The 19,426-nt window shown below is 33.1% G+C and overlaps 1 protein-coding gene across 1 annotated transcript; it reads left to right on the plus strand.

The window, feature by feature from the left end:
* Positions 1 to 234: 234 nt before the first annotated feature.
* Positions 235 to 14,374, plus strand: LOC127723723 (cholecystokinin receptor type A-like). Its single transcript, XM_052230472.1, has 2 exons — positions 235 to 287; positions 13,154 to 14,374. Exon 2 carries the CDS (start codon positions 13,155 to 13,157, stop codon positions 14,301 to 14,303), a length of 1,149 nt encoding a protein of 382 aa, XP_052086432.1. The 5' UTR covers positions 235 to 287; position 13,154; the 3' UTR covers positions 14,304 to 14,374.
* The last annotated feature ends 5,052 nt before the right edge of the window (positions 14,375 to 19,426 follow it).

The following is a 19,426-nucleotide window of genomic DNA, read 5'->3' on the forward strand; positions in this document are numbered from 1 at the left end:
CAAGGAAGAATTCCATAAGAATTTAATGAATACAGAAATTAAGGACCCCCATCCAGTCCCTTATATATCTACGATGTTTATTTTCTATAAGTTAGTATAAACATCGATGTGATATACTGCACGCGGAACTATTGATTGTTCAATTGATGTACGCATGACTAGGTGTAACATATTGCGACATAATTTAATTTAAGTACTTTATCAATGAAAATAACATCTTTAATAAATATATTAGCATATTATATAAAATTATTTACATCAAGAAAATGTTACTGGTTTAAAAAGAGGTATGTGTTTAAAAGTGTAATAATACACAATATTATGATGATATGATTGCTTCAGTGTTGTTTGCTTTACGTTCAGTGACAATTATATTTCATGAATATTCAGAACGACAACGAATTATATAGTGACAATGAATACAAAGGGTAAAGGTTCTGCAAGATGGGACGACCATGATAAAGGACGAGAAATTTGGAATGCCACTAGGCCACTAAGGGTATGTTGGATAGGTGCTGAGAATTTCCCCTTGCAACAGGCATTCTACGGAGCCCTCATTGAGTTGTTGCAGGGGTTCTTAAACGTGCAAAGAGCATTGCACTAACCCTGCACGAGGTATTATATTCAACGTCCCCATTCTGACCGGACGTTCCAGCGAATTCATACATCCCGGAAAGCCAAAAGGACGACCTCCTTTAGTACGGGTTTTACTGCCGCAACAATAAAGTTCCAATATTTGCATATGTCTTTACCCCTGTTAATCCTTTGGGTTACGATCATATGGAACATGAAACAGTACACAATTAATAAAGGTATTGTATCCCTGATCGCAGAGGCGGATTTAGAGGGTTTTTCAGGCCCCCCCCTTTTTGGGAAAAATTTGGTTGATTATATAGGAAATCACTGAAGCATGACTGGAGCGGCCCCCTCTTAAGCAGTCAGTGAGCCCCCTCTTACTGGGTCGTATCATATCACGAAGCCTACATTACATAGATTTTGGTTTGAAATCTAAAAAAAAAATGTTGATTATACTTGATATTATTTTGTTTCAATTTCAATTTTATTCGGTGTTCATAGAGGGACAGCCAGTTTTTTCGTCGAAGGTCGGTGGTTCTTTCCGGGTACTCCAGATTCCTCCACCTATAAAAATTGGCCGCCATAACATACTAAAATGTTCTTTATAAATTATATCCCCATTATTTCCTAATCTGTATTTCTTTTGTCCGTTTTTTCTCCATTCTTTATCTTTTGCCCATTGTTCTCTATTCTGTAATTCCCATTTAGACCCCCATACATGTAGTCTATACAAGTTTTAGTATAATTCTTGTAGAACTGGCGGCAGTATAATTCTTACATGATCATTTCGCCTTGTCTTTATAAAAATAACAAGATGTATGATTGCCAAATGAGATAACTTTGAACCAGAGACCAAACGATGTAGAAGTTAACAACTTTAGGCTATCGTACGGCCTTCAACAATGAGCAAAACCCATGTCTAGAACAAATCAAGGAATAATACGTACAAATAAAATTCTGAAAAAAATCGTTTTGGTAAAGAAAAAACAACAGCGACGCAACAACACAAAAAGACATCTTGAGGCTTGTATGGACAAATATATAATAACACACCCCACGCTACGATAACATCCCAACTTACCTGTACACAATAAAACAAAACAACTTACATGCATCTATATTAATAGACGTGTTAGGAAAGTCAATACGATTTTGACGCTGATGTTAAATACCAATACGACTACAGGATATAGTGGGGACCATCTCAAAAAGCACAGATAATCATTCATTATAGTTACCTGTATGGGTTTGTTTGATAATGATGAGATGATTTTTAAACAATAAAATAGTAACAATTTATTCCGCAATACACGGACGAGGATCAAGCAAAACAACACGAACATTATTCTTGCATTGTGTCATAGTAGGGATCGATTAAGTTTAAGATCGTTGTTCCCCATTTCTTACTACTTTGTTGAACTACAAGGAAAATCTACAAAGTGATTAAAATAAATGAATAGAAAAAAACACTGGAATCAAATCACATTCGAATCCGATTTTTACTCTACATCAATCTTTGTTCAAAACGTTCGTTTATTAGAAATTTATTTAAAAAATAATTGTCATGTCGGGGCCTTTCTTAGCTTTCATATGCGGGAATGGTTTTGCTCCATGTTGGGGTCTGTCGTACGGTGATCTATAGTTGCAAACATTTACGTCATTTGGTCTCTGGTAGATAGTTGTCTATTTTGGCAATCATACCGCATCTCCCTATTTAATATCATTTTATAGAATAGAGCAATGTGTTACACAGTAGCGTAAAATTCTAAAAATAAATCAAACTAGAAAATTTGTGTACTTGACAAGTAAAAAAAAAAGACTGAAACAAAAGCGTTCTCAATTTGATTATCTTCATATTTTTATTTTATCTAGAAAGGTCACTGACAATTTTATATAATGTTAAATGAATTAATTCTTATCCACATAAAAAATTTTGCCCTGACATTTTCCTTCTATCAACTTTAATCAGTTAGTTTTTCGGAAAAAAGAGGTTATCGAATCAAGTTAAAAAAGATCACAACGTTTGGACATTATCAAGCATGTTAAATTTACGTTTCGGTAAAGGGTCGGTCGGAAGTTTTTTTTTCTTGTTACCACGGCTTCCTCCACCAACAAAACAGAACACCACGATTAAATTGAGATATTGTTGAAAGTGGCGTTAAACTTTCATATGGAGAAGTTAATGTTAGTATCTTTGAGTCAGGAGGTTATTTTGAAAATGAAATATTCATTTTCACCTCTTTCAAAACAAAGTCTGCTAAATTATATGTCGGGCTTTTTTTTTTCGATTTGCTTCATTTTGTTTTTCCTTAGATTCACTATGCACTCTGCTTTCTAAATTGGACGGTATATAGTGATGGGTATATTGGTCCATCCGTCCGTTCTTTCGTCCCTCTGTCCATTCATTGCATTCAAACCCCAATAGTAGCAGCCAAAACGAATCACATACAGCTCATGGAAAGTGGTTTTCTTGAACATTAAAACGATGTGCAGCAAGACAACACAACTTTCTTCTGTAGCCCTCTGCTTCTTAAAGTTTTATATAGAAATAGCGCTGTGTGTCCACTTTTTATTTACTTGTTTATATAAAGATATAACGATGTGTTCAGATTAGTACTGATTTGTTTAAGCCACACATGTATACGCGTTCCTGTATCCCTGCACACAAAATGCATGCTAGCTATATTTTGCAACGGAAATAGGACATATCTATTGTGGAGAGACAGACAAACTGAGTAATTTAAGTATTAAACATATTCTAATCATATCGCTTAATATATATATCTGGACTTGTGGCCGTAAAATCCGTCATTCCCATTCTTGACTCTTACATATATTTTTGTTAAGTTTTGTTTTGCACTCTTAAATCAAACAAATACAAATTAATGTATGAATGTATGAAGATCTACGTAAGGCAAATGCACGTCTTAAAATTTGGATTCGACGTTAACTGTTCGCTTTATGTTGTATCAAACACACCACAAAGCTAAACTATACTACGCCGGGATACTTTTCAGTGCAATTGCATTTTGAGAAAGTCCACACTTAAATCTTGTATCGGTATTGGTATTTAACATCAGCGCAGTATTTAAACCCCTTTCCTAACACGTCTAATAATTACGTTCTAAGTAGATCGGAAGTCGCTCTTTAACCTTACAAGTTAGTGTTATCTTTTGGAAAATTCACCAAACATTTCAAACTAGGAAAATGATTATAAAACTGTTTCTTCCTATAGCTCGAGTTATATAGCTGGATCTATTCCATTGTAAGGTATGTTATGCAAGCTTTCCTTCAGCATCATTAGAACCACAGGAGCGGATCCAGGATTTTTTAAAAGGGGGAGGGGGTAATTCTCGATAATTAAAGATATACAAATGTAGATGAATGAAAAAAAATGGACAATTTTGTAGTGAAAATTTTCACATATTGTGAAAAAAAATATGATAATTTTTTTTTTGGGCGATCAAAAAGGGGGTGAGTACGTATGATTTTCAATCATATGCATGGAAATGAATTTTGGTACCGTCAATTTTAGACCTCAAAAATATAATTGAATAAATCTTGGACCCAAATTTAACAAAAACTTTTGAAGCATCTTCATAAATACAAACTTATCTATATTCGACTTTTATTATTAAGATATCTTTCTCAAAATTTAAACATTTTGGCATAATATACCCATTCTATTTTTTTCAATGCGGCTCTTTAAATGTTTTAAATATAACGAATCTTTTCTTCAGTCTTACAACGTTGATAAATGAGGGAAAGGGGAATGGTGGGGGTTGAGAAAAGTGTCTAGACAATTATCTCGGTGAAAAGTTCAGAAGGTGTTAGACATTGTAAATCCATAGTGGCAACACTAGACCAATACAAAATGAAAATAAATGAAAACAGACGTTGAGAACGGACTTAAACACAGTTGATGAAGTACACAAACTAACTTTACATTGAAAACTACAAGTTTCGACGATGTTTTGAATATTTGGGTAAATAAAAAATGAGAAGATGTGTTGCAAAACGAAACGAGGTTGATCTATATTTCAAACAAGACATTCGAATTTTATTTCTCATTATGCAAAAACATTACTTAACTGAATACACTCAACGGAAAGCAGTTTTGTTACAAAATAACATAAGAAATGAGAAAGCATGTTTAAGAGTCATGCATGAATGCATAACAAATCAATAATTGTACGTATTATAAACTGGTTCTTTTTATACCATAACGCTTTAGGTAATGTTTAATGGTGTGTGTAATGACAAAAAATCACTTCTGAAGTATAACACCCACCTTACCTTTTAGCCATGTACAAAATGTATGTAAATATACTTGCGAGATAAATTGATATCTGTAATAAGTGTAAATAAGTATACATGAAAGTATATATATAAGGGTCTTGATGGGAGGTCCTTCATTTCTGTACTCTTTAATTTTTTAAGCCATTTTTCTCTATTATTTTATATTCTAGCACCCAATTTTTCTCCATTTTTCCTTAAATCAAAGGTTTTGATAAGAATACTACACTGTTAATATTAGACCAATTGGGACATTTTAGCTTCGTACCATGTATCCAATTTCCTTATATATGAAAAATACAATTGCCGTGTATCCTTTCTTTAGTTGACTAGTGTAGTAAATCATCGGAAGTACGTGTAGTATATCTTATCACTACATCTTTTATTTCCTGTACATGTATATGTTTTATTATGACACGTTTTATCATTGATAAAATTATTTACAGCTTACAATAAATAAGATCACGTAACTTTATGGGACAAATATCGTTACAGCCGATTTCAATGAGTGTGTAGGCAAAGGTAATATCTTTGGTTAGCTTGCTTGCTAGCTGAACCGTGAAGTCATTGTTAGGTTAGGTAAACTACCCTCCTTTAAGAGTAGACTAGTCCGACAGATAACCAATCTATCTGTCTGTAGGACTAGGATACTTCGAACGGAGGGTAGTATACCTTGCCTAACAATGACTTCAAGGTTCAGCTAGCAAGCAAGCTAACCAAAGATATTACCTTTAGCTACACACTCATTGAAATCGGCTGTAATACATTTATAACAGGCACATTGGAGGATCTGGATGGTGTTTACAGAATAGAGAATAATGGGCCAATACTGCAGAAAAATGGGCTATAAAAATAAAGAATAGAGAAAAATAGGCAAACAAATAAAGAATGGAGAATAATGGGCACACATATAGAAAGAGAGAAAAATGACATAAAACATTAAATAATACAGACATGAAGGACACCCAATCCAGACCCTCGTGTTAGATGACCCTGCTATGACAAATGTTTTGAAGAAAAACTTACAGTCTGCCAACAAAACACCAATTAAAATTTCAAATATTATATTAGTTTAATACAAACACCAATATTTATATCAATCATACGGTAAAGTCCACTATAGAAAATTTGTTCACTACGGGTTTCCGTAAACATAAATTCGACGTCTGTATGTCAGCTTATCGGATTCCTAACTAACCTAACTTTTGATCTTTTTTGAATTGCCTAATATATGTTATTTTACAAAAATAACTGGAAATTGAAAAAAAGTGCATAAAAAGTTTAAGAAAGGAATTTGACTGTTTATATTATAAGATATAAGAATAGTCCCTAGCACTGACCTGTCCTCCATAATAAAATCTGACCACCATGAAAGTGTTCTGAAAAATGGCGTTAAACCTTATTAAACTTACAATTATACTTTTCGTCAATATCGACTTTTCCACGAACCCTAAAGTTTAACTAAAAAATCGCAAAACCACATTAAAGCTAAATGATTTTGAATAAGTCATTTATATATTCTTTCAGTTTTTCATTTAGACCAGTTTAGAAATAGTGAACGCATTACTTCGACTGGAGCTAGGCTGTAGCGAGTAGCTGAAAAACTAGCCTGTAACTGGTAACTAAAAAATATATTGCATGTACCAGTAGATGCAGACTTTCACATTTGTAGAAACTAACCAGCGAGCAGGCTGATTTTTTCTTAACCCTAATTACCCCTTAATGCTAAGCAGACAAACAGCAAATGCCAATTGAGTCTCTGGTTGGACGCGGTCAACCTACAACACTCGAGGCGAGCACGCGATCACGAGAACGCCGAGGCGTATCGAAGCATGATGAAACTTATCTCCAAAAATAAATTGTTATGAAGCAACCATATGAAATCTTACAATTAATATGGCCTATTTTAAAATACATTATTTTTTATAAGTTATATAAAAGATGACCTCATTAACGAAATGAATCAATTTTAATCCGTTGATTGTATAATTTTAATACCTTTTAGACATAATAATTTAAGGATTGCCATGGTCATATGACAGTTTTTTTTATTATAAATTAAAACAAACGAAATTCGACGTCAATTTTTTATATCCTGTTTCTTGTAAGATGTAAGTAGAGAAAATATACGAGTTGTTCAGTTCTTCCGATTATTTTATTTTGGAACTTTTGATTAAATGAAAATGAATCAATGAAAGATTAGGTGAATAAATAGATAAGTGAATGAATGAACGACTGAATGAATGATTAAATAAATAAATAAATAGAAGCAAAAAAGATTTTTTTGCAACCGCACCATTTTGAAACAAAATTGGTTTGCTGATATCCTTCAATCCATTTGCCATAATTTCGTTTTAATTTTGAAAACGTTAAAAAACAAAAAAAAAGAACCACAATATTATGATGATATGATTGCTTCAGTGTTGTTTGCTTTACGTTCAGTGACAATTATATTTCATGAATATTCAGAACGAGAACGAATTATATAGTGACAATGAATACAAAGGGTAAAGGTTCTTCAAGATGGGACGACCATGATAAAGGACGAGAAATTTAGAATGCCACTAGGCCACTAAGGGTATGTTGGATAGGTGCTGAGAATTTCCCCTTGCAACAGGCATTCTACGGAGCCCACATTGAGTTGTTGCAGGGGTTCTTAAACGTGCAAAGAGCATTGCACTAACCCTGCACGAGGTATTATATTCAACGTCCCCATTATGACCGGACTTCCAGCGAATTCGTACATCCCGGAAAGTCAAAAGGACGACCTCCTTTAGTACGGGTTTTACTGCCGCAACAATAAAGTTCCAATATTTGCATATGTCTTTACCCCTGTTAATCCTTTGGGTTACGATCATATGGAACATGAAACAATACACAATTAATTGAGGTATTTTATCCCTGATCGCAGAGGCGGATTTAGAGGGTTTTTCAGGCCCCCCCCCCCCCCTTTTATGGGAAAAATTTGGTTGATTATATAGGAAATCACTGAAGCATGACTGGAGCGGGCCCCCTCTTAAGCAGTCAGTGGGCCCCCTCTTATGAACATTTCTGGATCCCCCGCTGGATCGTATCATATCACGTAGTCTACATTACATAGATTTTGGTTTGAAATCTAAAAAAAAAATGTTGATTATACTTGATATTATTTTGTTTTAATTTCAATTTTATTCGGTGTTCATAGAGGGACTAGGATTGTCAGTTTTTTCGTCGAAGGTCGGTGGTTCTTTCCGTGTACTCTAGATTCCTCCACCTATAAAAATTGGCCGCCATGACATAGTAAAATGTTCTTAATAAATTATATCCCCATTATTTCCTAATCTGTATTTCTTTTGTCCGTTTTTTTCTCCATTCTTTATCTTTTGTCCATTGTTTTCTATTCTGTAATTCCCATTTAGACCCCCATACATGAAGCCTCTACAAGTTTTAGTATAATTCTTGTAGAACTGGCGACAGTATAATTCTTACATGACCATTTCGCCTTGTCTTTATAAAAGTAACAAAATGTGGTATGATTGCCAAATGAGATAACTCTCAACCAGAGACCAAACGATGTAGAAGTTAGCAACTTTAGGCTACCGTACGGCCTTCAACAATGAGCAAAACCCTTGTCGTGAACACATCCAAGAATAATACGTACAAATAAAATTCTGACAAACAATCGTTTTCGTAAAGAAAAAACAACAGCGACGCAACAACACAAAAAGACATCTTGAGGCTTGTATGGACAAATATATAACACACCCCACGCTACGATAACATCACAACTTACCTGTACACAATAAAACAAAACAACTTACATGCATCTATATTTATAATTACGTTCTAAGTAGATCGGAAGTCGCTCTTTAACCTTACAAGATATTGTTATCTTTTGGAAAATTCACCAAACAATTCAAACTAGGAAAATGATTATAAAACTGTTTCTTCCTATAGCTAGAATTATAGCTGGATCTATTCCATTGTAAGGTATGTTATGCAAGCTTTTCTTCAGCATTATTAGAACCACAGGAGCGGATCCAGGACTTTTGAAAAGGGGGGAGGGGGTAATTCTCGATAGTTAAAGATATACAAATGTACATCAATGAAAAAAAATAGACAATTTTGTAGTGAAAATTTTCATATATTATGAAAAAAAAAATATGATAATTTTTTTTGGCGATCAAAAAGTGGGTGAGTACGTATGATTTTCAATCATATGCATGGAAATGAATTCTGGTTCCGTCAAATTAGACCTCAAAAATATAATTGAATAAATCTTGGACCCAGATTTAACAAAAACTTTTGAAGCATCTTCATAAATACAAACTAATCTATATTCGCCTTTTATTATTAAGATATCTTTCTCAAAATTTAAACATTTTGGCATAATATACCCATTCAAAATTTTTCAATGCAGCTCGTTAAATGTTTTAAATATGAAGAATCTTTTCTTCAATCTTACAACGTTGATAAATGAGGGAAAGGGGAATGGTGGGGGTTGAGAAAATTGTCTAGACAATTATCTCGGTGAAAAGTTCAGAAGGTGCTAGACATTGTAAATCCTTAGTGGCAACACTAGATCAATACAAAATGGAGATAAATGAAAACAGACGCTGAGAACGGACTTAAACACAGTTGATGAAGTACACAAACCAACTTTACATTGAAAACTACAAGTTTCGACGATGTTTTGAATATTTGGGTAAATAAAAAATGAGAAGATGTGTTGCAAAACGAAACGAGGGTGATCTATATTACAAACAAGACATTCGAATTTTATTTCTCATTATGCAAAAACATTACTTAACTGAATACACTCAACGGAACGCAGTTTTGTTACAAAATAACGTAAGAAATTAGAAAGCATGTTTAGGAGTCATGCATGAATGCATAACAAATCAATAATTGTACGTATTATAAACTGGTTCTTTTTATACCATAACGCTTTAGGTAATGTTTAATGATGTGTGTAATGACAAAAAAATCACTTCTGAAGTATAACACACCTTACCTTTTAGCCATGTACAAAATGTATGTAAATATACTTGCGAGATAAATTGATATCTGTAATAAGTGTAAATAAGTATACATGAAAGTATATATAAGGGTCTTGATGGGGGGTCCTTCATTTCTGTACTCTTTAATTTTTTAAGCCATTTTTCTCTATTATTTTATATTCTTGCACCCAATTTTTCCCCATTTTTCCTTAAATCAAAGGTTTTGATAAGAATACTACACTGTAAATATTAGACCAATTGGGACAATTTTAGCTTCGTACCAAGTATCCAATTTCCTTACATATGAAAAATACAATTGCCGTGTATCGTTTCTTTAGTTGACTAGTATAGTAAATCATCGGAAGTACGTGTAGTATATCTTATCACTACATCTTTTATTTCCTGTTTATGTTTTATTATGACACGTAATATCATTGATAAAATTGTTAAAAGCTTACAATAAATAAGATCATGTGACTTTATGGGATAAATATCTTACAGCATTTATCAGGATGGTGTTTACAGAATAGAGAATAATGAACCAATACTGCAGAAAAATGGGCTATAAAAATAAAGAATAGAGAAAAATATGCCAAAAAATAAAGCATAGATAATAATGGGCACAAATATAAAGAAAAGAGAAAAATGACCTAAAAAATTAAAGAATACAGAAATGAAAGACACCCTATCCAAACCCTCATGTTGGACGACACTGGTGTAACAAATGTTTATGAGAAAGACTTACAGTCTGTCATCAAAACACCAATTAAAATTTCAAATGTTATATTAGTTTAAGTTAAATTGTATCACCAATATATATATCAATCATATGATAAGTCTGCTATAGAAAATTTGTTCACTACGGGTTTCCGTAAGCATAAATTCGACGTCTGTATGTTAGCTTGTCGGGTTCCTAACTAACCTAACTTTTGATCTTTTTTGAATTGCCTAATACATGTTGTTTTTTACAAAAATAACTGGAAATTGAAAAAATGCGCATAAAATGTTTAAGAAAGGAATTTGACTGTTTATATTATAAGATATAAGAAAAGTCCCTAGCACTGAACTGTCCTCCATAATAAAATCTGACCACCATGAAAGTGTTCTGAAAAATGGCGTTAAACCTTATTAAACTTACAATTATACTTTTCGTCAATATCGACTTTTCCACGATCCCTAAAGTTTAACTAAAAAATCGCAAAACCACATTAAAGCTTAATGATTTTGAATAAGTCATTTATATATTCTTTCAGTTTTTCATTTAGACCAGTTTAGAAATAGTGAACACATTACTTCGACTGGAGCTAGGCTGTAGCGAGTAGCTGAAAAACTAGCCTGTAACTGGTAACTAAAAAATATATTGCATGTACCAGTAGATGCAGACTTTCACATTTGTAGAAACTAACCAGCGAGCAGGCTGATTTTTTCTTAACCCTAATTACCCCTTAATGCTAAGCAGAGAAACAGCAAATGCCAAATTTAGTCTCTGGTTGGACGCGGTCGACCTACAACACTCGAGGCGAGCACGCGATCACGAGAACGCCGAGGCGTATCGAAGCATGATGAAACTTATCTCCAAAAATAAATTGTTGTGAAGCAACCATATGAAATCTTACAATTAATATGGCCTATTTTAAGATACATTATTTTTATAAGTTATATAAAAGATGACCTCATTAACGAAATGAATCAATTTTAATCCGTTGATTGTATAATTTTAATACCTTTTAGACATAATAACTTAAGGATTGCCATGGTCATATGACAGTTTTTTTTATTATAAATTAAAACAAACGAAATTCGACGTCAATTTTTTATATCCTGTTTCTTGTAAGATGTAAGTAGAGAAAATATACGAGTTGTTCAGTTCTTCCGATTATTTTATTTTGGAACTTTTGATTAAATGAAAATATATCAATGAATGATTAGGTGAATAAATAGATAAGTAAGTGAATGAATGAATGAATGAATGAATGAATGAATGAATGAATGAATGAATGAATGAATGAATAACTAAATAAATAGAAGCAAAAACATTTTTTTTGCAACCGCAGCATTTGAAACAAAATTAGTTTGCTGATATCCTTCAATCCATTTGCCATTATTTCGTTTTAATTTTGGAAACGTAAAAAAAAAAACAACTAGAAAAACGAACGTATGATAACGATTTCTATACGCATGACGGATGTTTCTAGAATAAATTTCATCGGATATGCTCGAGACAGGACGTTTTTAAGAGACCATGCAACCAAAAATAGCCACAAAAACATAAAAAAACTCCACAAAAAGTCAACTTACCCTAAGACAGTTGTAACCTTTGTCAAAGGACTATTTATTAGTTCATAGACTAGAATATTGAAACAAAATGTATCATTTGAAAAAGACCAGTTCGGAGAATCTGACTACTTGGCGCAAGGTATCATGGATATCTTCGGTGACTGATTAACCCCAAGCAACGGTGCCGACTCGTTTATAAAAAAAAGGATTATACCGATGTCCATGAGTCTGGAATAATGGTACCGTAAAAATATTCATCATGTTTGCTCGAGATAAACAAAGATTTGAACACCAATTATATAAAACTTCTGAAAGCATAAGAGGAACAGTCAAAACCTTTTCGGGTCAACTTTGCCTGTCGGAGATACAACCTTAGTTTTAGCGTAAACTGACTAAAGCTTCCCTTTAAGTCCAAGACATTAACCCCTATTTTAGAGCCTCCTCATGGGGTTTTTGATTATGTGATTACTTGGCCGTTTTTATAGTGATTATTTGATGACCAGACCAAATATTTCATGATTATTTGATAATCTAGGACTGTATTTTTTTATTATTTGATTATCTTGTTTAAAAAGATAATTAATGATTTTGTGATTATATTAGCAAAAATTGTGATTATGTGATTACTTGGAAACCCCCCATGAGGGGCCTCATTTTATTGTCGTTGGCTATATCTAATGTGAATTATAAAGACCAACTTAGCCTCAAAACCATTTGAAGCTTAAGGGTCTAGAAGGTTCATGTAAAGGTTTTTTGATAATCAACTTGAATATTTAGTTTTTGCTACATATATAGAAATATTTATAAATATGTTTACAATTGTTTTGTTCACATTTATATTTCGTATAACAATATATCTATGGCAATTTTTATCTATTTGTGCTTATAAAGATAACCAGATGTGGTATGATTGAGATGTGTATTGTGACAAAAATATCGAAGTGAAAACAACGAAAATAATTTAAACTCTAAACGGATCTTTTATTTTAAATTGTTATAATCAAAATTTTATTTGTTATTTTCAGCATGGAATCAAACTCAACGAACGAAACTCTAATCAGTTTGGATGATATTGATTATCAGCAATTTTTGGAGAAAGACATTCCAGCTACAGTCTTTCTAATACTTCTCTCAATCATTGGAAGTGTAGGCAATATACATACGATCTTAGTATATCTTTCTTCGCCGGTAATGGCAAAACTAGCGGTACGAGTTTTCATCCTTTGGCTTGCCTTTACAGATCTTACAGCGTGTTTGTTTTGTATGCCTTTTGAGATTTTTGACATCCGGTACAGCTATACCTTTTCGTCAGTCGGTGCTTGTAAATTCTTTCGATTCTTGAATCACGTCGTCACTTTGGCTTCCGGTGGACTTCTAACCGCCATTGCCATTGAAAGATTTCGGATTAACACCAAACAGCTGCATCGGCAAACGAGAAAACCCGAGACTTGGATAAATATTATATCAGGTATAATAATTGGAGTTGCTGTGGTATTGTCAATTCCAGCTTTTGTTTTTTATGGTTTGAATGAAAAAGAAACTAACATTTTTGGTTTGACGGGTACAGACTGCACTATTTTATCGGAGTATCAGAATTTACGTACTGCTGTTTCATACTCCGGTGTAGTTATTCTTCTCAGTACTATTTGCGTCATTGTATGTGTGGTTATATATGGGAAAATATTATACATGATATGTACTCAGATGAAAAAAGAGAAAAAACGAAAAGAAAAACAAAACCACTATCATATAAATGAGTCCACGTCCGACGTGAATTCAGTTAATACACAAGCTATCTCAACAATTAATAATAGTGAATTGGAACTGAGAAATGTCCAAACGGAGGTGACTGGCAAATCGAAAGATAAGTCGTCAAAAAAAGGCAGCAAATACGAGAAAGGGAGACAACTAACTATAAGCCTTATAGTAGCAACTACAGTTTCGTATGCAGGATATTTAATTTATGTGTTCACAATATTGGTAAAAATTACAAATCCTAGATTGTATGAAAATAGTATCCGACCAGCAACTGCGATCCTTTTACGTGCGTATTTTATAAACAATGCATCTAATCCTATTGTCTTTTGTCTCATTGACAAAACTTTCCGAAAGGAATGCTTGAAATTGTACAAGAAAACGGTATGTGCAAAGACATTGTATCGAATGCATCAATGATATATGTGATAATATGAGTAACAAGATACTGTAAACACATTTTGACAATATAATATAGCCATGCTGCATTTGATGTGTTTTCTTAAGGTTTATGCTTGGATAAAAAGGAAAATTGAAGGCTATATTTTGCCGATTTAACATGATTTTAAAATCTTGGAAAAGGCGAGTGCGTACCCCCACAGATACGTCTTTGTACCACAAATAAAACAAAAGGCCAATAAATTATGGTTTAATATGCGCATTTAAAGTCACAGTACATATAAAAAAAGCAAAGTGTAGCACCTTTATACATGTAGTCTGTATATATAATTATTCTGTCAACTATGCAAAAAAACAATAAACCCATCATGTATATCGCATCTCTAACTACCATATTATATTAATCAGCAAAGCCCATACCGCACAGTCAGCTATAAAAGACCCCGAAATGACAATGTAAAACAATTCAAACGAGAACACTAACGGCCTAATTTATGTACAAAAAATGAACGAAAAACAAATATGTAACACATAAACAAACGACAACCACTGAATTACAGGCTCCTGACTTGGCACAGGCGCATACATACATCATTAGTAATTACAAAATGCACAGAAATAAGTTTAGGCTTTGTTGTTTATACCATATCATACTTTTATTGTAAACTATATATCGGTACATGGATTAAATAGTCTTAATCACAGATTAGTTAAGGATAGCTGATTTTTGTTTTATTCCATAAAAACATAGTACATTAATTTATCAATTGCGTGTTTTATTTTGTTATGTGTAGTGTGCATTAGTTGTTTTTATTTATTATTTGTTATCCGTATTGTCTTGACATGATACTTTTCTTGGTCAGTCAGGGCAGTCAGGTGACTATACTTCCAAGTGATCATTCTGCTCTCACATGATTATTCTGCTTTCACGTCCTGACTGTTCTGCTTTCAAAGAAGAGGCGAAAGATACCAGAGGGACATTCAAACTCATAAGTGACCATTCTGTTTTTATCGTAACTATTCTATTTACATTAGCATTTTCTACTATTGATCGCTGGTAGATATTTTCCAGGAAACTAGCCGAACCTGAATTACGGTTGAATTCTCCCACAACCTGCTCATCTTAAGTATATATACAAGTATATATAAAAAAAAGAAGATGTGGTATAATTGCCAACGAGACAACTCTCCGCACGAGACCAAATGACACAGAAACTAACGACAATAAGGTCACCGTACGGCCGTCAACAATGAACAAAACCCATACCGCATAGTCAGCTATAACAGGGCCCGAAATGACAAACATAAAACAATTCAAACGAGAAAACTTACGGTCTAATTTATGTACAAAATAATGAATGAAAAAAAAATAGGATACACAGAAACAAACGTCAACAACTGAATTACAGGCTCCTGACTTGGGACAGGCACATACATAATGTGGCGGGTTTAAACATGGTTGTGAGCGCTCAACCCTCCCTTTAACCTGGGACAGTGATGTAACAGTAGAACATAAGAACAAACTATAAAAATCAGTTGAAATAGTCTTAACTCATCAGATGGATACAAATAGGAATACATGTACATCTATTAAAAACACAGAGTGTAGCACCTTTATACATGTAGTCTGTATATATAATTATTCTGTCAACTATGCAAAAAAACAATAAACCCATCATGTATATCGCATCTCTAACTACCATATTATATTAATCAGTATGCATTTGTATCCAGAAACAATCTTACACAGTATGGTTTGTTATGATCATGTTTAACTATTAAGTTTGGAATATCTGGGAAATACTTTGAAGAGAAAAATATTTCACGATGACATTCCCGTCATCTAATTCGGATCAATACTTCCGTTCCCCATTTAACCAATCAATTGATCTGTAGTGCATTTTTTAGAACATTACATTCAAAGTAAAAAATACTTTTACAGTGTAGTGTGCTACGTTGAGGACAAATTATAACCAAATTATAGAAAACTTCATCGGCTCTAACTCTAAATATGGACAATTTTATGTAAAAATTCAACAGCTTCAAGCGTACGCATTTTGACATTTTTCAACTTGACCAAATCACTACTTTACCTTAAAATTCATGACACCATTTTTTCAGTGTAATTTCAACCCTACTTGCTATTTTATGCATAACAAATGAAGAAATAAATTGGGAAGGTGTTCGAAATTTTATTTGTAAGTAATACACTGTCCATACAAGGGACTATATTTGTGTACCGGGCAAATTGGTCACTGGTCAAAAGATATCACTAAAAACCGACATCTTCTCCAAACAACACACCAAAACGTGTTTAAACGAAACAAGATTAGAAAACAAAAACAACAAAAACTTCAAACAATAATGCGCTACAACGATGCTTAAGAAAAATTAAAATACAACTGTATGTCAATAGTCCAATTTCACATGTAAGAACATTTTCTCTGAACCAAAGGTATGAGTAAAACCGAACAATACAACACAACAACAATGTAACATAATTGATTTCATTTGCAAACGGAATTGAGCAATTATTCAAACGTGAAGAAAACAATGTGAATTTTGGAAAATAAAAAATATTACACACTTCACTAGTCATCAATTTTCCTTGTTTTTTCAAGTAGGTATTCTTTCAAAGAATAGCTAGCAATAATGTCACCGAGAAGTGTATAAGGGTCTAGATGGGGTTTACACAATAGAGAATAATGTGTAAAAAGTGCAGAATAAAGGGCAAAACAAATACAAAATAGCAAAAAATCGACAAAAAAAAAATAAAGAAAAAATAGAGTAGAAAGGGGTGCTAAAATACAAAGAATGGAGAATAATAGCAAAAAATACAGAAAAAAATTCCAAAATATTAAAGAATGAAGAAATAAGGGAACCCCATCCAGACCCTCTTGTTTATTGATTTTGCAAAGACATATGTGGGACATATTTCATATTACATCATAAATTGTTTTGTATATATATATATATATAACTCATGCACCAAATGGGTATACATCAGATTCTTCAATTTGATTATTATCAACAGAAATGACTTAATTACTTTGATCATTTATTTTCAACTATCAACTGAATGTGAGACACCGTTCGTTGAAAATAAGTACATTTTCATTCAACGTTCTTTGGTGGATAGTTGTCTCATTGGCAATCATACCACATCTATAAAAAAGAAGATGTGGTATGATTGCCAATGAGACAACTCTCCACAAGAGACCAAATGACACAGAACTTAACAACTATAGGTCACCGTACGGCCTTCAACAATGAGCAAAGCCCATACCGCACAGTCAGCTATAAAAGACCCCGAAATGACAATGTAAAATAATTCAAACGAGAACACTAACGGCCTAATTTATGTACAAAAAATGAACGAAAAACAAATATGTAACACATAAACAAACGACAACCACTGAATTACAGGCTCCTGACTTGGCACAGGCGCATACATACATCATTAGTAATTACAAAATGCACAGAAATAAGTTTAGGCTTTGTTGTTTATACCATATCATACTTTTATTGTAAACTATATATCGGTACATGGATTAAATAGTCTTAATCACAGATTAGTTAAGGATAGCTGATTTTTGTTTTATTCCATAAAAACATAGTACACTAATTTATCAATTGCGTGTTTTATTTTGTTATGTGTAGTGTGCATTAGTTGTTTTTATTTATTATTTGTTATCCGTATTGTCTTGACATGATACTTTTCTTGGTCAGTCAGGTCAGTCAGGGCAGTCAGGTGACTATACTTCCACGTGATCATTCTGCTCTCACATGATTATTCTGCTTTCACGTCCTGACTGTTCTGCTTTCAAAGAAGAGGCGAAAGATACCAGAGGGACATTCAGACTCATAAGTGACCATTCTGTTTTTATCGTAACTATTCTATTTACATTAGCATTTTCTACTATTGATCGCTGGTAGATATTTTCCAGGAAACTAGCCGAACCTGAATTACGGTTGAATTCTCCCACAACCTGCTCATCTTAAGTATATATACAAGTATATATAAAAAAAAGAAGATGTGGTATAATTGCCAACGAGACAACTCTCCGCACGAGACCAAATGACACAGAAACTAACGACAATAAGGTCACCGTACGGCCGTCAACAATGAACAAAACCCATACCGCATAGTCAGCTATAACAGGGCCCGAAATGACAAACATAAAACAATTCAAACGAGAAAACTTACGGTCTAATTTATGTACAAAATAATGAATGAAAAAAAAAATATGATACACAGAAACAAACGACAACAACTGAATTACAGGCTCCTGACTTGGGACAGGCACATACATAATGTGGCGGGTTTAAACATGGTTGTGAGCGCTCAACCCTCCCTATAACCTGGGACAGTGATGTAACAGTAGAACATAAGAACAAACTATAAAAATCAGTTGAAATAGTCTTAACTCATCAGATGGATACAAATAGGAATACATGTACATCTATTAAAAACACAGAGTGGACGTGGACGGGTACTTATACATCTCCACAACAAAAAGACACTAAGTACAGATCTGAGAGTACTCGCAGTTACTGGCAGATAGTTCAAAGCCGATAACAAATAAAACAAATCATGTATCTAAGACTAAAATATCAATCAGTACACATCCAACATCCAATGGATTTAGTGTAAGGACGTCATTAACAGTCAGAGAAAAACATGACCTTGTGCAATGTCAAACTATAGGTATCGACAGATTGTAGTACCGTGAAAGTATTTTTCTTGCGACAAAAGAATTATTAGAATTAAATGTACAAACTTCAACTGTTCGATAAATCACATAGATAATAAACGTAGCAGCAACTGTATAAAAAGATGACAAACTTCGTCGTTACTATGAGCACCTTTGATACTGAGACATTTTTAAAAATCCCGTTTTATACATTATCTTAAATCCCACCCCAAAACGCTTAAACCTTTTTCTTGTCCCATTTACATACAACAAACTTTATAAATAGTAAAAACTGTAGAACTATTTATACGGGTTCTTTATATGTAAATCGTACACTCTAATGCAATGTCTTTGTAACGATTATGTTCATTGGACGATGACAACTTTTTTGAAGGGTTACGCGTAGCTAGGTAAACTCAATTTGCGACAGTAAAATCTACGTTTTACGAA

The sequence above is a fragment of the Mytilus californianus genome, unplaced genomic scaffold (genome assembly GCF_021869535.1).
Source record: "Mytilus californianus isolate M0D057914Y unplaced genomic scaffold, xbMytCali1.0.p SCAF_13, whole genome shotgun sequence".
In the NCBI taxonomy this organism is placed as follows: domain Eukaryota; kingdom Metazoa; phylum Mollusca; class Bivalvia; order Mytilida; family Mytilidae; genus Mytilus; species Mytilus californianus.